General features: G+C 35.7%; 1 protein-coding gene across 2 annotated transcripts in view; it reads left to right on the top strand.

Moving 5' to 3' along the window:
• The window catches only part of astn2 (astrotactin 2), a 261,598-nt gene that overhangs the window by 137,921 nt on the left and 95,937 nt on the right, over positions 1–27,740 (top strand). The window contains exons 11-13 of one of the 2 annotated variants that reach the window (XM_023338121.1): positions 5,272–5,422; positions 21,554–21,720; positions 23,765–23,953. In XM_023338121.1, coding sequence (XP_023193889.1) covers positions 5,272–5,422; positions 21,554–21,720; positions 23,765–23,953 — 507 coding nt within the window. Of the gene's footprint in view, positions 1–5,271; positions 5,423–10,494; positions 10,578–21,553; positions 21,721–23,764; positions 23,954–27,740 lie in introns of those variants that run through there. The other variant, XM_023338122.1, reaches the window with a different exon arrangement.

The following is a 27,740-nucleotide window of genomic DNA, read 5'->3' as shown; positions in this document are numbered from 1 at the left end:
AAGTAATCTACAAACTGAATCATGTACGGAAATCTATCTGTACAGCTAAGGAACATGGAAACAACAGAAACAGAATTAACTACGTTCAGTTGAGCTTCTGAATATTTGATATTTCCCTTTCTTTTATAATGCCAAATTTCTCATTACCCTTAACTACTACAGCATCTTCAGCTCTCTCAGCATTCTCAGTTCTATTGTCAATGCACATATCCGTCTTTCCTTTTGAAAGGCATTGATAGAACCTATCAACTGAAGTGACCATAATTCATACATTGAATTATTTACTTTTGTAAATACCATAATAGATCAAAAACTGTTAAACTAAAGGTAGCTCTCCAAAACAGTTTTACTTTGCCATGGATTAAATAGTTGCACGGCATTTCACTGAAGTTTTAAATAACATAAGTCTCGAGCGCTTCTTTTTTTTATGAATCCGTGTGTTATTTTAGTCACTCTCTCTATCCCAGTGCACTAGACTGTTCTGAATTAAGGATTCATTTTTCACTGCTTTAAATACTTGGCAGATGAAACCAAATGCCAGCTGGATAATTCAGAAAAGATGAGCTGCTAAATAAGGAAAAAGAAGGGACGTGCAAAGAGAATGAACTCACTTTGGTTGGTTCTGGTGCAGTACGATGGCAGGACATTACTCACTTGTGCCTCTGCTAAGCAGGGGCGTAAACCAGAGGTGGTGCGAAAACGAGAACAACAACAAAACATCAATAGGCAATTAAGAACAGTAGGCAGAACTTGCAGTCTTGGGGGGAGGAAGGGTGTAGCTATTCTCTCTGGGTTTCTCCACTATCTCTTTGTTACATAGCATTTTCATTGAGTTTTTAAAGCCAAGACAAGTGTTTGTTCATGGTCCAAACTTTGTCTGTATTTTACTTCATTTCACCACTACTAATTAGGGAGGCCGAATTAGTATTTTATTTTAAAAATACTAATCCTTTTTTATACCCACCAAGATCTATGTAGGAAAGCATGTGAAGCGTAGGTGTTCTTTCAAAGCTTGCAATTTTTGCAGTGTGATTACATCAGCAGTAAGTATTATAATAGAGCCAATGTTTAATCTTTCACTGTTATGTGTGCATAAGATAACACATTTCTAAAAATGAGCTCTCTCCAGCCAACAATAGCAAAAAAAGTCGAGATTTGTTAAAAATAGTCTATAGGTTTAGGTTGCACAAAGGCTTCTGGATCAGTTAGCTACCACCTAAAGATGTCAAAATGTCAATACAACAACAGCAGTTTATTCTTCTACATTTGATATCCATAAAAATGTCGTCTCATTTAAATGGGAAAGATACAAACTATGATCATGCATCCATTGGTTTTGTAGCAAACAATTCCTGAAATGTCAGATTTTTTCATAGCACAAGAAATTTTTATTTTGTGTATCATGACAAATCTAGAAATATGAAGCTGAAGAAAATAAATATATGATTTTATGGACATAACAAAATAGAATAAAATATTTTAAAAAAACAATACTTGCTGTGTGACACCATATATCTTTGCCAAAATATCTTCTGTAGCCAACAAACTGAATGAGGTAATTTACCCTTAAACATTTTAAAGCACTTTTAAATCACAGCTATTATTCCACAGTACAATAAACATTGTATAAACAAAGGAACTGTTACTTAAGCTGTTTATTCTCACATAGGCACACATTTTCTCACATTCGTTAAGTGATGTGGTAACAGTGAATGATTTGTTAAACGACACTGTGGTGGAGGCAGTTTTAATTCTTACCAAAATACTTTACTTATGAAAAGATGTCATGAATTTAACATGCAAATAAGACTGTAAGAAAATTAAGGCTTTTAAATGTTTGTTTTAACCAACATTTGTAAGAAATTAATGCACATGTATACTGTAAGAAATAAAAATCTGTAGTATTTTCATTAGAATGATACATCAGTTTATTCTACCAACTTGCTTTCATAGATCCATCCATCCATCCACCATTTACCCACTCACCTAGGGTCAGGTCTTTCGGGCAGCCGCCTAAGCAGAGAGGCCCAGTCTCTCCTCTCCCCAGCCACTTGGGGCAGCCAGCCGAGAAACATTGTCTCTCCAGCATGTGGTGGCTCTTCGCCTTGGTCTCTCTCTGTGGGATATGCCTGGAACATCTCACCAGGAAAGTGTCCTAACCAGATGCCTGAGCCATCACAACTGGTTCCTCTTAATGAGGAGAAGCAGCAGCTCTATGTGGAGACCCTTTCCAGATGACCAAGCTTCTCACCAAGCTTTCTCCCAGGAAAAAAAGGGAATCCCCATGAGGAGCGCTCTCCAGCACCACCAAACTTTCCCTAGCATGCACTACCTCCAGACGTGGCTCCAGAATGGTGCCCTGGTAACCAGTGTCTGGACAAGGGAACCCTGTTACCATTGTTGGAAATCATCATAAGGGGTCTTTTGGGCTGCACTTTGCCTGATACCTCACATAGGACCTGTTTGCCTTAGGTGACCTTACCAGGGTTACCTCCGTCGTCAGGAGCTTCATGCCCCTGACAACAACTCCTAGGATCATTGGGACATTGTAATCATTTTAACACTGATTACTTCAAATGATTTATCCATGGTGTTTCATATAATCTTAATGTGCATCAGTTTTACTTCGATTTGTAGTTTTTCGAGTAAACTTCCTCTGCATGTAACCTTGAGAAGTTTAATCCCACTTTAAGCTTGATGTTTTTAAGAGGACAGTTTAATCACATTTTTAGCAACATCAATAGGTACTTAATTTGTTCAGTGGCACTTTTAAAAAAAAAATCTTCCTTGAAATGACTTTGCCAAACAAGCAATTCGAAGCAAGCAAAAGCACACAAACTGAGCTGGAGCTCTAAGCTCCTCCTTACACAGCAAGTCATCAGTCTTTCCCATCAGTCAAGACCTTTCTGCTGCCTTTAGTCTAGAGCTCCTTCTCACAACATACAGTGCTCCCTCTAGTCCCACGGCTGGGGACAGTGTGGCTTATTATTTCATTCTTCATGACAGCCAGTGCACTAAAGTCAGTATACAGACATGGCTGAGTGTGCTTAGGTGAACATAGAATTGAGGTAAATTTGCTATGCCCTTCCAAAATGTATCCCTTTTATTCGACTGAACCCTTATTAAAACACAAAAAAGGCTTTTTTTGTTTCATTCAAATTAATGTTTGGCTTTAATAATAAAAATAAAAAAATCAATTAAAAAAGAAAGGATTCAAAACATGCAAGGCTTAACAGCAAGTAGTTCTTTAGTTCAGTTGTGGTATTTTTGTGGAAGCTAATTAGTTTTAAAACCGCTTTCCAAAAACAAGAAAAACAGCCTGTTTATGCTTGACTAAAATGCAGAGAACAGTATCAGTGATACTTCTGACATAGCTATGCTTGGAAAACAGACTTTCTGTTTCCCAAGTGCAAAGAGTTAAAACTGTCTTTTAAGGGAGTGTGTCTGCCCTTTATGCAAACGGGTGATAGGAGCACAGGACTGTCACAAGCATGTCCTCAACTCTTGGACTGCTTGGCAGGTTTGAGCAACAGAGGGTCAAGCATCTGCTTATCACAACCCTGGGCTTGCTGAACTATGCACAGAGAGATGAAATGCTCTCTTGATCATGCAGTTTCACACACAAATAATACTCGGTGTCCTTATGGAGCTGAAATGTTCCCTCCGTAACATTCTAACTCCCTAAGATATTTAATAGTTTACTACCTGCTAATTTTCTTGTGAGTGTTTGGATCACGTCTCCTTGTTTTTTTGGGTTTTTTTGCATGCCCTACTTTTGACACTAATTAAACACTGCACTTGTGCTCCTTTATCTTGCATCTCTCATTGTGTGAATTTGCATTATGACATGCAGATGTACAAACTCTTTCATGATTTCTACAAGTACATGTGGGTGTTGGCAGTTAATGTTGATTTAGCGATGTTGGGGGGGGGGGGGGTATTTTGTGACTTGTAATATAAGATTTGAGCAACTGGTGATGTGTGGATATAGTTTTGTAATATTTTATGTTTCTATTGATACTTTTTCATTACCCTTAAAAATTTTAATCAAAAATGTTATTAACCTGGGTGAATACAGAATGCAAGTTTCATGTTATGATGATTTCATCTAATATAGCAATGAGGCTATCCAGATCAACTTTTGTTGATTACTAGTTGCGAAATCTGAAATTCAGTTAAATAGAACCTCTCTGATAACATTAAATATGCTAAAATATTTTACAAAGCAACACATCCTACCCAGATTTCTGTCACTGAGAGGAAGCTAGGTGGACATGGCAAAATTGAACATTTTCCTTAATGTGTATGTGGACAAATAAAGGAAAAATAATGTGTCCAAAACTTTGCCCACCTCCTGACCACCTCTTGTATAAAGAACAGGGTTCCTACAAAATGTACTGACTTTTATTTAAATATTTTTTTGGTCTAGATTTGAACTGGGGGAAAAAAAGCTTAGTAGGGTAAACAAAATGTGCATTTCAGCTGTGTATTTTTGCTTGTGTTTATTTTCATTTACATGTTTATGTACATAGGAGAAACACACAAAACATGCAGGAACAAGTAATGAACAACTCGGGCAGAAATATATATATATAAATATGAAAAAAAAAAAAAAAAATCTGAGAACATTTGCAACTTTTACAGTGAAATTACTTCAAAGCAGTCATCACCATTAATGCATAGTGAATGCTAATTCCCCAAAGGCTTCACATCAGTGGAACATGGTAAGAATGTCTAGCTAGCTACCACCAGTGTGCTGGCATGGCACGGCTCAGCAGAAATGGATGTGATTCACATGAGCGGATAAATCCCAGAGCACAGTCGCTTTCCAAAAAATGCACCTTGCACCAGAATAGCACGTCCCAAGGTGGATCCATTTGTAAAATGATCTCAGAATTTATTTCATAAACAGCAGCAAGAAAATGCAGCTGAGGTTCACAGTGGTCACTTTTCATATTTGATCTTCCGAATGTTCATTTCCTTTATTTTGTATGCACATATTATTATAAACTGTATGTGTATCAATTAAAGTGACTAAAAATATACTGTCTTTGTCACAATACAGCTGAGCTTGAATACTTTCCTAATTGCAATAGAATACAACAAAAGATTTTGAGAGACTAGGTGGTAAGGAATTATGCTCAGCTGCTTATGCATTATTTTTAATTAGACATTACTTGCACTTGTGTGTCCATAATTGCCTTGTGAAAACATATGTAAAATGTTCAGTACTTCCTTAGTTAAACCTTTTTTTTTCTTCTTCAATTCCAGGGAAGAGGCTTTGATGTCTACGTACTTTGAGTCAGTACAGGACCTGTTGGCGTCCTTTGGACCTGTTCGTGACTGCTCCAAAGACAATGGTGGCTGCAAAAAAAATTTCAAGTGTGTCTCTGATCGACAGATGGACTCCTCTGGTTGCATGGTAAGCTCATTTCAAATAAAGAGTGTTTACTTTCAGATTTACACAGAAATGGAACTGATTGGCTGGTGATACCTGTTCAGGACAGTCATAGAACACCCAACCCTTTTGGTTGAGAGTATTCCAGCTCCTGTTATTTTTTTTTTGCCAGCAATATTCTCATGGGTTCTTCAAGCTTAAAGCCGGTGTCTTAGCGGAAAGAAGATTCACCTGAAATATTAAAACAATGGAACCGTTCTACATGCTACATGCTCAAATTTTAGAGTTTAGGTCACACCGAGAAAACAGAAATTTCATGGTCTCCTAGTTTTTAGCTACTTGCTCCATCCCCAACCACTCTCTGGCCAGCTCAGTTATAATCCCTTTAGCGAGACCTGGCATACCAATTAGACCCTTGAATGGAGATGCCCAGTGGACATCCTTGTTAAATTTCTGATCCACCTTAACTGGTTCATCTTAATTTGGTTATCTTCTGGATTTCCAAAGACTGCCTGATCCGTGTGAGGGGAAAGCAAAGACTGTCTTACTCGCATATTAGTCTGCCCTTTAGTGCTGCTAAGTGCCCAGTGCTTGTGGCCAAAGGCAAAATTTTAGGAACAAAATTTAGGAACAAAGCCTTAAATCATGAGAGGAGCTTTATTTCTCAGTGGTATAGTAGAATTGTAATGCCAGAAGAATTTTTTTGGAAACAACATACTGGGAGTGAATGTACGCATTAAAACTTTTTATATTACAAGCAGTGCTTTTAAAATTAGGCATATCCCTTTGATATTTATGCATTTTGTTGCAGTTCAACTGCAGCTTTTAATGTATTTTATTGGAATATTATGTGATACTAGCGCAATATTGTGAGTCAGAGGGAAAAGGCATAGCAAGGTTTTTTCTATTCATATATAAATGAAACTAAAGTGTTTTTCAGAACATCAAAAAGTGAAAATGAAATAACAAAGCATAAGCATAAAATGTTGTATAAAAAGAAAGGATAAATGGGTTTAAAACTTTTCTACAATTCAAAATCTCTAAGCTGGGGAGTAGATGTTTTCTGCAATTTTATACTAATATCCCAAAATAAAATCCAGTGTGATGGAGAATTCCTACAGAAATCATACAATCAGCGAAAAGACTCAACACGTCTCTAATTTCAAGGTTTGCAAAAACATGCTTCATATAAGCTTGTTGTTGAGAGTTCTATCTTTTCTGCCATTATCTGTTGGAGTAGGAGCACCTGAACCAGAAATTGTTTCTTTTATTTAAACAGTTATGGAGCATCTGGAGATAATAATGAATTTCAGAAAGCCAAGAAAATTGGCTTTCTGAAATGTGCACTTCTATTCATAAATGTACAACAAAACTCTGAGATCAGAGGCTTCTACAGAGTTGTTGTAATGCAGATAACTAGAGGACATAATTCCTGGCCGCAGCCAAAAACATCTGTACGAACAACAATAATTAACTTTCCTCTTGGATTAAGAAAATATTTTTGAATTGAATCAAATTTGAATTCAGGGTTAAGAATATGAATAGTGAGAGTTCAGCAAAAAGTAAATTAAAAACTAAAATCTATTATAGTATTCTTCACATAAAGCAAGGTAAATATAAATGTCCAATGTTACACAATGCTTTACATTTAAATGTTTACTTCTAACCTCATTATTTTTTTAAAATTATTTTATGTATATGGCTTCTTTTTTGTTTTGTATAACACACAGACTTGCCGATTGCAACTGTTTTTAAAAGGTTAGTTTAAATATGAGTAGAACTGTATGCTAGTTATCCAATTAGACTAAAATGGTAATTAAAGATTGTTAAAAACGTGATTGAGATTTTTTGAAAAAGGATTTCTTCAATCCTGCCTCTTTCTGATTTGGGTAATTGAATTTTAATATTTTTTTCTTAGTTTTATGATCAACTATCTGTATTTTTACGCACAAAGCTTGATAAAACGTAGCTTGACTTTAAATATAACACTGCAAATGACATTATACAGTGCATATGAGATTCAAACCTGGCATATTTTCAACTGAAGGGTGAATAAAAAACCTCAGGCTTTGCATAGAAGAGGGCAGGCCTGCATGGTAAAGTAATTAAATTGATGAGCCATCTTAATTACTGGAGGACGGTTCTCTGAGTCATTAAAAGCTTTGAAGCAGCTGTAAATCGATGAGTGTTTTGGTTGTTTGTGACGACTAAAGACAAATACAAGAAGATCCTTTTTTTTTGCTTCTGATTTACTAATATTCTTCATCAGAAAAAATTGATCCAGCGTCTTGTTACTACATTCTCAAAGCTGTTTTGGAGATAACATCGGTGGCCTTAGAGACCCACAGGTTACTTGGCCTTGACAGGCGATAACCAAAAATGATTAATAACAAGCAGATTTTCTCACGAGAGCCACATTCTAGAATGACTCACAGCTCGTATGCTTTTAATACTTTTGAGTATTTTTACCCTAATTTTCAAAGAGTCTACATCCCTCCTGTCTCACTGTGAAGATTAATCAATAACCGTACAATTTAATGTGTGATAATCATAGTCATCATTTTTGAGAATCAACTGTAGAAATTACTCCCTTCCCTATTATAAAGTCTGCCCAGATTTTGTTGGCTCTCCTTGTTTTTCTTTATCTCTGACTTTTTCTAGTAATTTGTTTGTCTGTTTTTTGTTCACACCACTGTTTTGTGAGCATCAGCTGGCTTTGTTTCAATTAATCATCGCTGACTTCTTACATTTACATGCATTTAAATTGGTAATGAGCGAGACACTAGTATTGTTTATCTTAATCTTGTGGGGCTACAGCCTGGACTATTTTAATAACCCCTAAGCTCAAGACAGAACTGACTATTTTGATCATTATAATAATAAAACAAAACACATGCAATAAACTCCCAGAAAAAATACTAATGTAATATGATAATATGACATGTAATCTCAAGTATGGAGAGAGAGTTTCTGCTTCACTACATTTTATTCAGGTATCTGTTTCTACACTGTGGACTGCTTGTGCATAGGACTTGCATATTTTACTGCTTGTAAAAAAGGGATGGAGTGAACTTCTACATCTGGCAGGTTGTTGTTGGAATCAATTGTTATCTTGGTTGTTTTGCAGATGTTAGATATTTTTATTTATTTATTTATTTTCTGAAGGCAAAGGCTGCAGCTGAGGTTGTAAGATGTAGGATAGAAGGTGTCTCTGCTGTATTAGAGTGAACCTTCCCCATAAACCAAATTATGGTGGTGAAAAGCAAGTTTTTTTTTTCTTCCAAAGAGGCCTTGAGAGTCATTTTGAAAGTTTTAGTTGCTTACTGTTTTCTTACAAAACCCTTCGTAAAGTGATTAAAAAATATATGGATTGTTCATAATAATTCCTATCTAATCTGGACATAGACAAGACTTGGAAAGGCAAAAGACAGAGCATTCAATAGTTTGTAAAAATGGTCTTTGTTGGTAAAATAAAAGTTTTTCACTAATTGTAGAAGAAAACAATTGAAGTTATTACAATATATATGTAATACTTTTATAAACTACTTAAATAACTTCACAATATGCTGTTAAAGAAAAGTGTTAAATGAAGATCCCTACTTGGTTTGGCAGATGGTTTTAGCTACTGAAAAGGCTTCTGTTACAATATGCTACTCCATTAGTCACGCGCCCAATGACTTATAAACAATACTCACTAAGAGACAAAATGAGTCCTAAATTTAAATGCACACTGCCAGCATCAAGCAGTATTAAAGTATTTTACCATTTTTCCTCATATTTCTGAAAACCTTTACAGCTGCTATGCAGTTGTCACGTCTTGATTTGAAGATGTTTATTGTCTGATCAATCTTGTTACCAACTGATAGACATGATTTATGCCCATCATTTCTGTTGTCATTTTTGAGTTGGACAAGTGTCAATTGTACTTTTAAGTACAAAATAACGTAAATAGTGGAAGGGAGGACAGGACATTTGTAAAAAAAAATAATACATTTTTCTTCAAAAGTTTGATTATTGTGCAGATGAAAAGGACTCACAATGCCTCCTAGTAATAAGGAATTACCACAAAGTGGAACAGACACAAAAAGAGGACAAAAACAATAGCAGAAAAATATAGCCCCATATTTTCCTGTTATTTCGTTTTTGTGGGGGGAGCAGCCGTCTTTCAAACACCCTTGTCAGGCTTGTGTGAACACAGAGCATTTAAAGTCCACACAAAGAACTTAAAATATGTTATCAAAGTCAGTCCCTCTGGGCACACTGCTGCTCTTAGGACAGTTGATATGTTTTTACAATAAATTAAATTCAAGTCAAACCCAGAGCCCACATTTAGCAGACATTGTTTATTCTATTTTGCCTCCTTTCCTTTTCCACTTGTGCTGAGACAGAGAGGCTGACAGTTTATTCTTGCTCCATCTGAGCTCAGCAGGCTACATATGGTGATTTTGAAAAAGCTAGTGTTTTTGAGCTTGTGCCTTCTTTTTCCCCACATCCAATCTGTTTTATACAGTAGAGCTGTGACTTTCCTTTTAGATAACTAATATTGTATTGCTTACATTGTTAAGTTTCCTTTCATCACAAAAGGGTTTTTTTCAAAGAACTGCTTTGGATAATAGTAATTAATAAAACACATTCAATCAAATAAGTTACAGATAGTTTTAAGTCAAACTTTTAAAATAAAAAAGTAGATGAAGTGTGAAAAAGAAGGAACAGTATTGTAATCTCCCGGTATGTTCTGTGGTCTTGCATCAGATACTTTTTCTGTGCATTGGGTTTGGCAAGGTGCTTTGAGGGATCCCCCTTTTTATGACACATCCCTTTGGATGCTCAGTGGGGATTTGGCTTTATGTGGAGCGCATCAAGCCATTGCTGAAGAGTGTGGTATTTTGTAAGGATTCACCTTCATGCTGAAGGAGAACACTAGTACCTGAGGAGATTGATTAGTGTTGATAATGTGCCTTTTATGTCGAAGGTAAGGGCCAATATATTATCGACATTAAAACTTTGCTTCCTCAGGAATAGATTTTTTAGAAGTTTTTTGGGGGGGGGGATTTTCACAGGCTTTTTAACATTTTCTACACCTTACAGGGCTGGACTGGCCATCTGGCATTCTCCCAGGAGGCCTACATGCCTTTTGGGCAGAACAACTGTTTTATTGTTTAACCAGCCAATAAAACAGGTAGGCAGATTTTGTTTTTTCCATTTTTTTCCCCGACAATGAGCTGGTCCCAGTCAAACCTTTAACCCCCTGGGCTTTATTAAGCTGCACACCTGCAAAAACCAAAAACATATAGCATGCAAAAATGGATGAGACAAAATGCTATAAAGGCAGAAAAATGCACAACTCAGAAAACACAGGTCCTTCAGGCGGAGAAAGCAAAAATGTCCAAAACTCAAACTTCTATTTATTGTTGATCATATTAGTGATTAGAATCAGGGATGAAATGCAGGGCAGGAGGGAGTACAGAACCTGGAGAAAGTAAAATCTAGCAATGAACTATGCAAAATTTAATGTTTCAGTTTAGACATTTCCATTTTTATTTCAATTATACCCAAAGCAGTACAAAATATAATTTAATGATTAATTAAATGTTTCAGCAGAAAAAAAGATTATTTAATTTTAAGTACTTTCATCGGTACACTTAATGAAGAACAAGATGTTCTCTGCAAGGTGCATAAAATAAGCATAAAACTTTATGCTTTCTATAAAAATTATGGAAAGTCGTGACCACATTTGTGCTTCTTTGCTGTATAATCTGTTTACCATTTACAACTTATCAATGACCTGACAGAGTAGATTGGACTATTTTCGGCTATTTTACATTCATTCTTTTATTTCATGGGGGCAAGAGAGAATGAATGAGATTGTGTTTCAGTCTGTGTACTACATTGAATATTACAACAAATGTATGTAAAATCATATTTTAATTGCTGCAGGTTGTCATAGTTGGTGAGCATAGCCAGAGAGAAATGTTGACCCAGAAGATTAGAACATTAAGGCCCCTGCAAGAGAGCAACAAGACAACGAGCTTTGATAGGTTGTTTTGAAATGTAATCTTGCAGATGTTGCCTGTTATTATTTGTTACAAAAAGAAGACAAAGCCATCTAAACAGAATGAGTACTATGGTTTTATTTCAAAAGATTGTGCTCATATTGCTTTTATTGACTTTTTTTTTCTTTCCTATCCAGTTTCCTGTTGAAAGTGTTCCTTAGTTAACAGTACAACATATGGATATCCACATTAGGGCTTAAAAATGCAGTCAAAAGACCAACTTTTGGCCTTTGACCATGTTTCATTTTCACTCATATGACAACTGCTGTGTGAAAAGTTAGGAATTAGGGGGTAGTCTTCCCTCTTCAGTATTACAACCACTTTTTGCAGTGTGCTAGTAGGCAGTAACACAGACACCCATCATGATGTTACTACCACCATGAAAGTGTGTACATTCTGATTGAAATATTATTTTTGGACAGATACTATCATGTTGCTTTATGGTTATCTTTCCATAAAATACATTTTTCTTCTAAAAAAAAAAACTTGGTTTCCAATGAATATGGAATGAAATTTGTTTTCTGTAAATCATTTCTGTGCCATAACTTCTTACACCAGCAAGTACAGACAAAACCCCTCCTCTAGGAGTGAATATCAGTTCTCAGGTGTTGATTTTTTGGACAGCAGAAGTCTGAGTAAATTCTAGTTGACCTTGTACACTCGAGTTTAGCAGTTACCCACTAAACTTTCGAGGTCAACTGATGTGAAACCTTTTGCAACATTAAGGACTTTGGTTTGACAGTGATAGAGTTTTTCTAAATGCATAATTATATTTCTGTGTAAGGCATTGATGTATTTACCAATAACATATTTCCAAAGGAAGATCACAGAGGCTTAACAGATGGTAGGGCATTGGTAGCACATATTTCAAAAGTCTCTGTCTCATTTGGGAGATTTTTTCGAAGCTGTTTGGTTGTAAATTTGACAAAGATATGTCTTTTTTAGTTGGAGCATCAAACCAGGCAATAATTTTGAACTGTCAAACTCAATATGTTCATGACAAGTCAGAGAACAGATTTTTTTTTTTGTTTGTTTTGTTTTGTTTTTTATGCTATCCTGGAGTGCTTGAGTTTATGCTCCAGAAATAAAGAATGGAATGATGTGGGGAGATTTCTGCTTTGTATTGTCTGCCTTGCATAAAGAGTCAGCAGGGAGGTAAAATATCGTTCCCACACAGTGAGCGTTTTATGCAACCCCGTATCCCCTAATCCCTCCACAACCCTTCCCGCTTGTGTCCCTATGGTTCCGTGTTCCTGACAACTGAGCATCATGACTCTCACTGCTCTGCTGCAGAGCTCTCCTCATTTTACATCATTACTACTGAATTTCAGTTGTTTATAGCTTGAAGGAAATGCATGGGGGGAAAAAATTCTGATATTTATTGAGTTTAGCTTTAATAGTTTCTTTTTAAAGCAATGCAAAGTTGCACACTGCACTGTTGTAGCCAAACAAGGGAGGAAAGATTTGTGTCGAGTGGAAGTAATGAAAAACGATCTTAAGAGGGGTTATAAGCCGTAATGTGGGCTTCAACAATTCAATGGTAATAAAAGTACAGCAGGAGACATGTATTTAAATTATTTTAGTTTGGCTCAGTTACAAACAAAAGCGAGTATTAGATGGCTTGTCCAAATAACAGAGTATATTATCGTCACTTCTAAATGCCTATGACAACCAAGTTGAGTTAAGAGTAGCACAATGCAGTGGAGCTGCACCACAAAGCTATTATTCACTCCCATAACCATCTGTTTTATAGTCACCACTACATAAAGAAGGGTGAGATATGGATACAGCATCTTTTAAATGTGCCAGTTACCAAAGTGCAAAGTGGGCTTATCCTGAAAAACTGAGATCATATATTAGGACTTTTAGCTGATGGATATGTGAAAATGAGGGGGGGCACAAATTGCCCTGTCACTTAATGAAGACTGTTGAGTAAACACAGTAAATCGTTTTTTTGTTTTGTTTTAATTCTACAAACTATACAGTATTTGAAAACTAGAAATTTATACCCAGATCCATTTTGGCTTGTAAGCAAAGCAATATTTGTTGGCTTATTTGTGATTCCCTAATTAAATTTTCTGGTGGACAGGCTTTAGATAACATTTTTGTTTTTGTTTGAGGTAGAACTTTATTAGAGTGCTTTAACTTTCAAGTTTGAGCCAAAGCATTGCTTTTATCATCATAAAAACGTAGAAACAACATCACTGAAAAACATGAGACCAAAAACTTCAGTAAAGGCTAAAGGTAAAATCTGTTTCTGTTTTTTATTAAGGCTACATAAAAATGTGCTTAGTTGACTTTTTATTCCACACAAACCTCTTAATCTTTTCGAGATGTTTTTAAACCTATATTTTCTACAGCTGACTGAGTTGAAGATAAATAAAAATGGAAAGCAAAACCCTAACAACCCTGTTTTGAATCCCTGTGCCATTATTTGATGTCTGTTTTGCTTTTTAGTTGCTCAGAAAAATAAGCACCTTTAAGTAAAAAACATCCCTGCAATGCGTTATGCATTTAACACTACAACTAACAACCTCATCCCCTGGTAAGGCCAATACATTAAAATAATTATGCAGCATTATTCTTGCAACACTGAGACATGGTGTGTGCTACACAAATGTGCCACTGCAGCAGAATCAATTCAAGTGTGAATCAAATGTTGTAGCAGTGACCCAACAACATTGCTTAATGTCATGCTATTCTTTGCACTCGCTCTGCCTGCACTGGTGAAAGATTCAGTTGCATCTGGATGCTGAATAGCTGGAGCAGCTCTATCTGATGCAGTCTGACCTACTTTCAAACTAATTCAGTCAGTTGCATACTTTCCACTATTTTAAGTTTTAGTACATACTACTTTCAATACTTCTGACCCCTAATGTTATATATATATATATGCATCCAATATATATATACACACAGAGAGAGAGAGAGAGAGAGGCAAATAGACAACCACGTAAGTGGTTAAAATGCCAGCCTATGCTTAAATAACACCCAGCTGTGCAGAGTGAGTCAGTACCTCATATTTGTTCAGCATACAGAGATATGCACTACTACATTTCTCTGTATTTTCTGAGTTGTTAAATCTCTGATTGTTTCCAGTCCATGTTAACCTCCTATCTAGGATGGCCAGTGTAGATATACTTACAGAGGAAGGGTTTTGCTTCTGAAGCAATAAAACTGTTTTACCTAATTTAACACATCTGAGCGGTTCCCGAGCTTTAGGCCATGCATCACAGCCACCTCTAAATTCGATTAGGCTGTCAAATATAAGTATTTTATCCCCCACCTCTTCCCCCGCACCTCGTCTGTCAGTGTGATTTAGAGCTGTGCTGTTTCCAGAACTTTCATTGTTTTGTGAAAGACTCAGCATCTTTCTAAAGAAGTTTTTTTTTTTTTTTTCTCTTATCATCTTCAAGCATTTACTGTTTTGTTGCATGTATCTTTCCATTCTCTGCAATGTGCAGTGGCAAATATGTTTTAATGTTCAGCATATAATTTTGATAAGGTCAGAGTAACCTCATAAGGTTTTCAATAGATTGCACAAAAGCTAGGGGCTCTTGGTAAAATACATGGAAATTGTGATTGTTTATCTGTATCAACAATAAAAATGCTGTGTGATATCTAGATATTTGAGCATGTACAAGCTATTTAATTTTTCTGATGCATTAATTCTTTTTAGATGTGCTTACTTGGCTATAAAATCTCAGTATTCTTAGTAATATTTGCAGCAAACACTGTTTTATGGTCAATATATACATGCATGGTTTGAATTGCCAAATTAATTCTACATGTGTTCAGTTAAGAGTCATGATTGTTGAAATACTAACAGAATTTGATCCACTTTAACAACTAAATCAAATATTTTTGAGTTTTTACTGTCATGTTCCATCTCAAAAGTAGAGCTGGCAGAACAATGACATGTGTTAAAGTGGTGCTAACCTCAGGGATTCAGCCTCAGAGTAGAGCAAGGCAATTCTGGATTACTGACAACTATTCCTACAGCTCCACCTCATTGTGATGAATGACTCCAATCTTCCTCTCCTGAGAAGGGTAACATTACATTTTTGAAATATAGTTAGTGGGTCTGAGACTGGAGGGTTTTTCCCTGTCTGATACCAAACATGAGGGGGTTGTTTAGAATACACAATGAATTATCTGTATTTATTCATAAGACGGTTCACCACTTATATATTTTTGTTTAGTTTGATCTAAAACTGTCTCCAAGAAAACAAAATAACTAATTTTGATCTTAATTTATGGTTTGTGTAAAAACCAAGTATTTCATGTGTGAAGATCGTAATGTGATTAGCTAGTATCCTTTTGATCAGGAATCTAATTAGAATAATACAAATCTTTGTTTATTAGCAGAAAAGCTCTGTTAATGCCCAGTAATGAGGAGTGATTTTGAAATTGTGCTGTTTATTATTAACCAATTTATGAAAAAGATAATATGTATAGCTTGCCAAATAACAGTAACATGACCTATCAGTTAGGCAAGAGCTGGTAGGAGATGACTTATATCAAAAATAATATAATCCCATTGGTTAAAATATAAAAGTTAATTTAATAGTGCGTAATTGCAAACAGAATTACCACACACAAAACCAGGCTATGATACTGTTTATTTATGAGGACTGCCTTTGTGAACAGTTTTGCTGACTTTGTTTGTGCTTTAAATTAATTTTGCTTTTCTGTATTGTCAACAAACTCCAAAGATACCACCTATCAGCAATGTTGTTTTGCCATTTATGTAGATATACAGTATTCTGTAGGGCAGGACATGCAGCTATGTGAAAACAAAAACTATTAAGGAAATTTGGCACTGAATCATTGTGACAACCTTAGCTTCAACTGGAATCTGATTTTTCTTAACTAAATGGAGAGTTTTTAAATTATTTATCAAAAAAACTTTGAAATTGTTAATCTTAAGTATTTGGTCAGTACATATGGTTGAAAAAAAGTAGTTTATTTCACTCTATAAAGACACACAATCATGTACATACAGTATGTCTTCAATATCTGACATTGTAAATTCCAAAATCCATTTAATTTACTCAAAACCAAAAGAGCAAAAAATACAGCTGTCCATTAAAAATGTCAACGTTTGCATAGACTAAAATTACAATACATTTTGTAGTGGTGATTAAATAACCTGAAAGTGTCATTCAATGCCTTATATATATATATATATATATATATATATATATATATATATATATATTTTATATTGGCACAGTATCTGTATTACTGTTTGTGCATATTGATTCTAGAAAAATATTTACTTTGAAAAATGTAACATAAAAACACATTAAATACAGACAATACCTGTTTCTAGTTGGGCATTCAGTGGTTCCACACTTTGTTGCTGGTAAAAGAGTACAAGAAGGCGACAGCTACTGAATACAGGCTTTCTGCACCCAGCCTCTCACAGAGCCCTGCTAAACTTCAGAAATAAATCGGTCATATTTTCTAAAGGGAAAGTCTTGCTTTTTCTATGTTTGGGACTATATAGAGTATTTGGTTGTCTAACTTCTCAAGAGCACAACCTAACACATTGGTTTGAGCCACATATATCTGAATATGCTTCAATTTGTAAGCTTTCCAGCTTTGTAAGGGAAAAGTACCTTACTGTACCAAATTGCAAAGTTAGGGGGGAGAAAATCTGCCAATTCGCCCTACTTCTTACCAACTGTAACTTCAAATCATGCTACATTCACCATCTCTCTAGAAGTATAGTTTATTCCTGATCATTTTTCTCTGTGCTGGTAACTGCCAGTTCTCATCAGGGGATGGGGGTTAATCAACTCTTCGCTCAGGTCCTGGAAAGTGCAAGAAGTCTCATACTGGGTTTGATACAGTCCCAGAAGTGAATAAATTAGCTCACACAAATATCTCAAATAGGTACTGATTAATGAAGTGTACAAGAAGAGAGATCTTGCCCGTCGCTATGGAGAGTGGCAAAAAGTATGACTAAAATACATTTTTATGCTAAAACTTACTTGAACTAGAAGAAATATTAGCTTTCCATTTTTTTTTGTTTTGTTCAAGAATTAAGAATTTGGTCATTTGGGTTTAAATTAAGCATTTGCCTTTGCGTTGAACTTGTTATCATCACAGTGGTGAGATCTTAGAGCTCCTACATTTCTTGTGAATATGACAATTCCCTTGAGTCACTTTTGAACTTAGCACTTATATGATTAACTACCTGTCTTTGAACTTAAAAGTTTAATATGTTACTTCACTTTAAAGTAGATTACATCAATGCCTCCAAATTTTTTCACTTCATTTCTATAGTAATGGCCTGTAGTGTTGTACCAGTTGAGCCTGAAGAAGTAGTTTGAAATTCTGTTCAGCTTGATTAGTTAATTAATTCATTCTTCTTAGTTAGAAGAACAGGATTCATGAATAGAATTCTACAGGAGTAGTATGTGTCTTAATAACATCTGTATTGTGTTTAAGCACATATGTTGACAAAATCTTCACCTCTGTAAAACTGGACAGTCATTTCAGCTATTTAACTGTATGATGCCCTGAGAGGAAATTTAGAAGTAACTAAAAGCTGCAGCTTCATCTTTCTGCTCGTCTTTCAGTTTCATTCATACATTGTGATATTATTTATTATATTTAAAATAAGCAAAGAGGCAAGCATTATTTCAATTAGGTCCCTGCAAAGATTATCAGTATGCAATGATGATAACTGGATTTGACGACTTCAAAAAATGGGATTGGTTTGTCTCTAATTTAAGGGAATATTTCACATCTTTTCACTAGAACACCATTTTCCTCACAAATTTCCTGATATGCAGATATTGTCTATCATTTGCAGTTTGTCATTCATTATGTACATTCTTGCATGATTTAGAGTAAATGATTTTACATCCAGCAGCACACAGCTAGCAGCACCAGTATACTTTGCATTTGTTGTCTGGATAATCTAGGCAAACAGCTTTGAGAAATAAGCAGTGAAACTTCTCTCACCTCACGGTCTCCCATGTCCCAAAGGGATAAATGTTCATATAAAGTTGTAATCCTGAGCGACAACAACTCCTACCTGGTGAGCCAGTTCCACCCAACAGTTCTGCCGTTGGGTTTGAGCTGCCTTCTGTCAGTCAAGCAGATTTCACAATCCAAAACACATACGCTTCTCTGAGCCTTATACATTTCTTTACCTAGATGTTTGGAGGCTCATAAGATTAACTCAGACTTTTCAGTTATCTTTGGTTAGTTTTAAAATCCCCAACACCTGCATATATTGCCCTGCAAAAGTCTTCAGACCTCTTGGACTTTTTTATATTTTGTTATGCTACAACCACAAACTTCCTTGTGTTTCATTTAAAATACACAAGCATGTTGTTCTTATTCGGAAGTTATAGGAAAAAGAAACCTGTTTTTTAAAAGCGTTTTAGAAATAAGAAACTGAAAAGTGTGGGGTATTTAAGTATTCAGTGCCCCGGAGTGAATTCTTTGTAAAGCCCACAATTTTGTAATTCCAGCTTATTTTTGGGAAAATATTTGCCCATTCTTCTTTGAAACATAGCTCAAGCTCAGTCGGATTGAAGAATAGTGTCTTTAAGCAACAATGTTCAAGACTTGCCACGGATGTTAATTTGGAATCAGACCTGGGATTTGACATGGCCATTCTAATCCATGAATAAACTTTGCTCTATGTCTAAACCATTCTGTAGTAGTTCTTGCTGAGAATTGAACCTGCGCCTCAGTCTCAATGCTGTAGACATATTTACACAATTGCATTCTATGTCCGTAGCTCCATCCCTCTTCTTATAGATTTACTCTCTTCTTGATTCATGCTACTGCCACAACTGTCTTCATATTAATATTGTGAAGTGTTAGCTTTATGCCACCACTGTACACTTATTTTTTTGCATACATACTTTAAGATTTAAAGTAATTCAAATTTTATTAACATGTTTGCAAGACACTGCAAGGTGCTTTGGTAAAGACCTAAACATTTGAACCCAAAGCTATGAAGCAATCAGTAATAATAAAGTGGAAGCCCCACACTCTATGCACCATTTGTTCAGCTTCCAAGGCTAGATTAAAACAGAGAATAATGAAATGGAATAGTTTTACCATTAGCAGTTTTACAAATGGTTGCATCATTTTCCTTTTTGTTTCACAGAAATACATCAAAACCAACACAGAACATTAACTATAGTCATTATATGCCCACAGCTAGAGCCCACGCAGGAAACAAGAACTTGAGGTGTTACAGATGAGTCAGTGGCCGTCACTAAATGTGGTGAACAATGCTCTTCAAACTGTGTCCCTAACATCATTCATTTGAAATCCACAGATGTGTTATATTAATATTGGCAAAGACGACAGAGCAGCAACACCTGCAGCTTTGAAGAAAGTGCTGATTGACAGGAACTTAAACCTCTTCTGCATGTTACTGGGAACAGCTCGATGAAATTCAGCATTAGCAGGCCACACTGTCAAATATTCAAAGAAACTCACTTCAATAGTGTATATACAGTACATATATATATATATATATATATATATATATATATATTGTCTCCACTTTATGGTTTTGTTGACTGTATATGCATCTGTAGCTTTGTATCACCTGCAATTGCATTTGTTGTTCCTCTGTGTCTCATATCACACCCGGTGGGACCCAATGCATGCACAGTCTGACACATTACTAACTTGTGAAATTTCAACCTTGCTGTGGAGAAAATTTAAATTAAAAACAGAAGCACATGTTAGTTTTTATGTTATTTTATTTATTTTTTCAAATACCCTTAATATCAAATTACTTTAAGAAATAAAATACTGTAAGTCACCTTTGTGTTAATTTAACAATTCAAAAATGATCTACGAACATATCAATATTGGAAGAATTCGATTTTTTTTTTACCATCAGTCTTATTCCTGTATTTTCCAGCTGTCAATGTCATCACTTTGTGTAGGTTTTTCATTTTAACACTTATCTATAGTGCCTCCCCCAAGTGTTTTGCTAGCGTATAAGCTGAACCAACCCATTACATGCATATACTAATCTTTTGTTTACTTACGAGATGGATGAGGCAATTCAAATCATTATAAGTGGTCTATTAAGTCTAAAGTTATTAATTATAAGTAAAATTGCATTTTTAATGGAGTCCCTGTTAGTTAAGTATGCATTTGCTCTTCTTGTATTCAGGCAAAATTAGTGTTCTTTAAGCTGGAGGAGTCATAATTTATTGAAATCCACTTCATAAATGAGTGGCTGTTCTGTAAATTAGCCAATCTAAAGTTGGAGCATTGGGTCTATTGTTTTATTAAGTTTTTTTTACATTCTGCATATTTAAACTCAGCATAATGTGATTTGAAAGTGGAAGCTTACTGCTGGGCAATGTCAGTGAGTTGTCGCTGATTTTGTTAATGCACTCAAGTTTCAATGGACACAGTTTAATTTCAAGGTTTTAAATATTAAACTCTTGTAAAATTTCCCCTTAAAATGACACACCAAGAGAATATACAGTGATTATTTGTTAAACTTGAGGCAGATATATGACTTTTCTGTTCTCTCCGTTTCCCAGTTTTCCAGAATCAAGAATTTCCCCCTCTTTGGTCACACTCCTTGGTTTAGGGACAGACTACACACCCATCCCTCATCTGATAAACATTAAAGCTTCCTGCGCTGCTTTTCCTCCTGTCAGTGTGCAGCTTTATCGGAAAAACATAACACTTGGAGTTTTGCTCCTGGCACAGGAAAACACACAGGTCTCAGTGCCGGTGGAGTATCTATCCAAGCTTGTATCGAGCTGAGTTGTGTTTATGATAAGAGCCATCAGTTTGCTCTGTTTTGCTATGGGATCACATGAAAACCTCTCTATTACAACACTGTATGAAAATCCTTCATTGTGTTTGAGAATTCTTTCTTTTAAATCCAAGGCCCAAGGTCTTCTATTTTGTGTTTGATATCTCATCAATCATCATCTTGTCATTACCCTGGCGTCCTGATTAAAATGCACAATCTGAGCTCGGTACCTCTCTGTTCTCTTCCCTGTCCCTAATCTATCCTTTTCCCTTCTCTGTCCCTCCATGTGTCTCCCACCTCCTCTCCTCCTTCTCCTAATCAATTTTCTCGCAGTGTCCTGAGGGGTTGAGACCAATGAAGGATGGCTCAGGTTGCTATGACTACTCCAGAGGCGTTGACTGCACGGATGGCTTCAACGGAGGTTGTGAACAGCTGTGCCTTCAGCAGCTTGTACCTCTTGAAGATGACCCCACTTCCAACAATGTTCTTATGTTTTGCGGGTGAGCATGACTACTAGAAAGAAAATCTGTAAAAACTGTGGTGGTGTAAATACAGTCATGGGAATTATTTAGTACACTCCAGAATTCAATATCTCTGAAACTATACTTTTCTTCATTTGACTTTGTAAGTCTCTAACATCATTGTGAAAAATTTTTGCAACATTTCTCCAATACACTGAGGTGTGCAGGTTAAGGTTTTGCCACAGTATTTCATTCAGGTCGAGGTTTGAACTTTGATTGGACCACCGTGGCACTTTTATGATTGACTCAGATTGAACCAAGCTTGAGTTGTCATACACCAGCCTCATCTGTGACCCTAGAATCTATTGGTATAGTTCATGGTTGACTCAGTCACTGCTAAGTGTGCTGGCTGAAAATCCATCCCAAATCATTGCCACTGCACTGCTTAGTGACTGGGGTTACATGGTGGTGTGCGTTATGGTCAGACATTTCTACTTTGGTCTCATCTGTCAGATGAATGTCATTGCAGAATTGTTGCGGTTCATCCTGGTGCAACTTTATAAACCAAGGTTGTACTGACATAGTATTTTCAAAGAGAACATATTTTTTTTATGAAAAGTCTTCCTAAAAAAGCCATGCTTGCCTTTTTATATTTTTATTATAAAGACTGTGAGTATTTCAGTCTCTGACCTTTGGGGAATTTCCCTGGAAGGTTCTTGGAAATTCCAAGGGACTATAGTCCCTGCAGCTGTCTAACCGGTTTGCCACTTGTAAAAAACAAAACAAAAATGTGTCACTGTAGATTGAGAGACGTCAGTTTGGTTAGAAATATCATTATAACCTTCCCCAGTCTGGAGAGCAGCAAAAATAGCTTGCTTAAATTTACTGCTAACACTTTTTCCGGTTTGGTGCTGTATTAACGCACGTGTCCTCAATGATTTATTATAACGCAATTTTTAAGGTGCATGCAGCATCTCCACTGTAGTATTGATAAGATCTAACACTAACACACTACGACATAAGAAAAATATATTTTTCTTATATATTTTTTGGCAATGCATTATGATCTGTTCTAAACATAAATTTCAAATGCATTACAGTAGCAGAATTGTGGTGATACATTTCCCATTGTATGCAATGTAATAGACCAGCAAGCTGAAAAATCTTTTGCTTTTTCATAGGTGGCCCCATCTGCTAATAATCAGCTAATCAAGCACATTTGATTAGCACTTTCTGGCTGCTGTTTTACTTCTAAAAGCTTATCAAAGCAACAAGGGAATATGTAACTTTTTTCTTTGGTGTCTACTGGCAGGGAACGTTGCTTCCTCCTTAAGAAGGGTTTTAATGGCAAGGTTATAATTAACAGTGTTCATCAGTCTAATGCCCATTTAGAAATTAAAACAATCTGCAAACACTGTGCTGTATGTGACATAAATACAACTTAGTTTTTTGTTAGTGTGACTTCCTTTCACCTTAAAATCAAATAAATTTTTTTTTTGTGTTTATCTTCAATTTTTTATACATATGCAATTGATAAAATATGCATTAGCTCCACGTGGGAGGAATGTCTTGTTATAATTGAAACAATCTTCCAGTGTACCTAGTACTTTTTGATCGCTATTTAGGAATTTTTGATTTAATTTAAGTTGATTTTTATAACATATTTCAGTAACAAGTTCAAGTGCTTTACATCATAAAAACCGCTTGCTGAAAAGTTGATTGTAAGTTGGTTTTATCTTATTTTGAGTGGACTAAGGTAATTGCACCAGAAACTGGTGCAATTACTGTACTGTACAATGCTTGGTACAATTTGGTATTTTTTACAACACTACAGACATGAGCCAGGACGTTGCAGTTTGGGCACAAAAACAGTCTTGTATTTACTACTTTACTTATAGACATATACAGATACAGTATATAGATATAGATATAGCCAGTTTGAGCATGTCCCTGACTGTCCTTTATTTATATCACCTGAAACTTATATATTTATTATTTTTTCTTTGAACAAGGCCTTTCACCTTTGTGTGTGTGTATGTTCAGATACCTTGCATTACGCTGACAGCTTGTGCCTCGTTCGCAGGTGCGTGCAGGAGTACAAGTTGGCAGGAGATGGGCGCTCCTGCGTTCTGCAGTCAGAGAACTGTGAGGGACAAAAATGCCTGAGGCAAGATGTCCACTTCAATGACACTCTGTTTGGTGAGATGCTGCATGGATACAACAACAAAACGCAGCAAGTCAACTTGGGACAGATATTCCAAATGACCTTCCGGTAATTTATGTCCAAATACTTACGACACTAACACAAGATGTTGCTTTTTTGATACAGTTTTCAGACTATACTGAGAAGTTAAAAAATGTAATCTTAATCCTATTGCTGACATTGTAACAAATTTTCAGATTCTTAAAAAATTATCTAAAGAAAAGTTTTCTCTTAATAGTGACCTCATTGAAGAATCTCTAAAAGCCAGTTGTCTGGGTTGTTGGTCTTACTGCCTTTGTGCTTGCACAGATGTGTGCGTCGTCTTTGTATTTTGGGGCATGGAAAGTGAGAAGTGTATGAGAGAAAATGATGGCTGAGTACGGATTGAGACTTATCCTTTGGCAGTTCTCCTTAAACCGGCAGCCTCCTGAAGATCTGGCTCACTGTGATAAGTCGTATGCTGTCTGTAATGAAAAGCATAATACAGAAAGATGATGAGGTTCTATCTATGCATGAATGCAATACACACACAGAAAATGCGCTCAAATCATATCTCACATTAGTTGTATATCTTTTACTCATTCCATTCTGTCTGTTTCATTCCTCCATTACCCAGTTTTTATATCAGCATTTTTTTTTTTTTTTTCACATGTTATCATGTTGTGCTTTTCATCAGTTCTGCCTTGTGGGCCACAGTGTCTCAGCTTGGCTAATAAAAAATGTAATAATTGTAATAGCTGATACCATTATCTACCTGCTGTAGGTCCTGTGAGTCACAGTGTGAGATACGGTGTACTGTAATGAGACACTGAACAGTCTCTAACAGTGAAAGTGAAATTAAACAATTCCTTTTAATTTAGAGCTGACAATAAATTTTTGATGGGTCAATACTTTGGGGGAAATAATTGCACTTGATATAAACTTAAAAAAGTAATTCAAAAAGAACAGCAGTTGCCTTTAAGATAGATGCACCGTAACTGTGGCTTAAAATGTATCTACAATTACTAAATTTATACCCAGAATACAGCCTATATAGAAACTAATAGCCAAATAAATCAACTCAAATTAACTAATCAAATTACCTGATCAAATACATCTTTTAAAGAGTTCTGTAAGAAATTCACAAGGCATGGACTGCAGCTTGAGCCAGTGCTACAAGAGTGACCAAATGTGGATGTATGCAGGAGATGACATACAGTAGTCACATTTCTTGTGGTAAGCCACTCCTGATCCAGAGAGAGCATAAAAAATGTCTTTCATGTCCTAAAAAGAAGCAGCACAGGATTTTTACTCAGTGGTCCAAAGTCCTCTCTAAAAAAAAAAAAAAAAAGTAAGTTTTGCTTTTAATTTTGGATTAAACCCCTAGAGTTTGGAGGAATATGGAGGAGGCACAGATCTTTGGTTCTGTGCCTAATTGCTATGTGCTTATCGAGTCTGAAGTTAGTACAGCCATTTACCAGGAAAATATAAGCTACTTAAACCTGACAAACTTAGTGAAGAGCCTGATTTCATTTACCTGCTGGACTTGGCAGTTGGAACAAGTACCGGGACCTTTTTTAATGACAATAGTATAACCGTGCAGGATTGGATGACAATCTTGCCAGACCTAAAACCCCAGAAAATCAACAGAAGACTATGATAAAATGAGACACCAGAACTAACAATGCAAATGAGCTAAAGGCTGCTATAAAGAAACATAGGCTTCCTAAAACATCTCTGCAGAGCCATTGTCTGGTTGCCTTCAAACCACACTGGACTGATGCAGTAAATAATGCAAACCTACTTGTGACCTGTGCTATACATTAAATGGAAACATGTTTTAGTTGGCTGCAATTTGTGTTAATTTTGTATTGGCGTTATATCATAATTGCATCCTATTGAGAAACTGAATATGAGGATTTCATTAGATGGACCATATTCATCCAAATGAAGAGGAATGAAAGCTTGAGTTCTGTCACTCAGGTTGTATTTAATGTACTACAAGATTCATCTTTTTTAAAAAAAATATCTTTTCTGTGATTTTCTCATTTACTGAAATCCACCTTTATGTAAAAATACATGCTAATCATTGCAAGTAACCCAGTTAAAAATGTATCGTCTATGTTACTGTCGAATTTTAGGACAAAGAACAAAACAAAGCACAAGGGCTTGAGATCAAAGTGGAGCAATCTGGACTATTAGATTTAGCTCATTGCCTGTGCTTCGTATTGTACCAAGGACAAGTGTAGTCCAAATGTTTAAATGCGGGCTTTTCTCACATAGTGGTTCACTGGGAGAAAGAATGAAGATCAGACATTTTTGGGAAGTGCACTGCAGCACTTTAGTTTGTATTTGAGTGATGAATTAAAATCCAATGAGAAAAGAACCCCTAACTATAACATATTGAAAAGTTAATTTTTGTTTGAGAAAAGTACCCCCAGTGCTAAATATAAATCTGTTAGATGGATGATGGAATCAGATGATTACCGAAGTGTTTGAGAAAAAAAAAATCATCCAGGTGTCTAAAAATGTGAAGCAGTCAAGCTATTTAATGAGATGATAATCAGACACACATTCAACTCTGACAAAATATTGTTTCAAGAAATTGATTGTTTTAATCGGACCAGCAGTGTTCTCAGATAAATTGTTCTAAAAAACCAAAATAGGAGCTAAAATCTGCATAGAATCACTTAAAATCAGCATGAAGGAATACTATTAAGACTACATAAAAAGTTTAGAGGATAATGATGAGGCAGGGCTAAAATGATTGCTGGTTTTAATAGTTATTATGGTACACTTTCCAACTACTACCATTTTGAAATTAAATTTCTAAGATAACTAAAAGCTCTATTGAAATCTTCCATTGCCTGTGTGCTACTGGTACATCATCTCAGACCCAAGCAGAGGACACCAGGGGTTCAGCAGGAGATTTTTCATCCTCAAAGAAACACTCTGGTCTTCAGTGGCTGTATTATGGATTTTACAAGTACACTGAAAGGCTTTTTGAAAATGTTTTTCTGGCGACACTTCATGTAGAATGAAAGGACACTGGTACTATTAGTGTTAAGTTATTTCCTTCTATCAGCCACTCACGCTTCCTTCATCTTCCACTAAATGGGCTAAGTGTAGCCAGACATATTATCCCACAACATCCAGTTGCATATTGTACTGTATATCTTAGTGAATTGGCTTACTGTGTCTTCACTTGACATTTTAAAGCTGGCCCCTTTGAACATTTGTCCTGCAGAATGTGAACATTGCCAAAGCATTTTTACTGATTTAATTAATGTAAGCTCTCAAATCTGTTTCTCACTGCTTGCAATTATGATAGAAGAATTTTAAAGGGTTAATTTGGAATTTCTTGAAGTGAGGTTCTGTTACGCTATTATTGTAATAGTTTAGTAAAAGCTAACCAGATGTATAATGTAAGAAGTTACCTCATCAACCTGGCTTCAGTCAATCTAATTAGCTAATAATTGTTAAACAACCCAGAGACCTGGAAAGCATAGCAACATATAATTTTCAGTGCTGCTGTACACCTGTCAGGCTGACACAAGTTTTCTTTATTCTTGGTTTAGCTGGAGAGGACTAGCAGATGATTCGATGGATTTATACAGTCAGCAGGATCAATCGATGTTCAGTCATTATAGGAACATGAGCCTTGTTAAACCTTGTCTCAGCAGATGGCATAGAATCATAATAAATTAGAATATGGGTTTCCATGACACTTATTAATTAGATTTAAAGCACCTTATAAAAACTAACAACCTTTAACTATGTAATGAACGTACTTTTTATAAAATTATAATCAAGTACTACATGTGATCCAGTTGTCAAGTTTCCATAATCCAATGGGTTTGTGCAGTCATGGACAGTT

Source organism: Xiphophorus maculatus, chromosome 8 (assembly GCF_002775205.1).
Source record: "Xiphophorus maculatus strain JP 163 A chromosome 8, X_maculatus-5.0-male, whole genome shotgun sequence".
Taxonomy (NCBI): domain Eukaryota; kingdom Metazoa; phylum Chordata; class Actinopteri; order Cyprinodontiformes; family Poeciliidae; genus Xiphophorus; species Xiphophorus maculatus.
The sequence above is the reverse complement of the archived record's forward strand: the minus strand, read 5'-3'. Positions and strand labels throughout refer to the sequence as shown.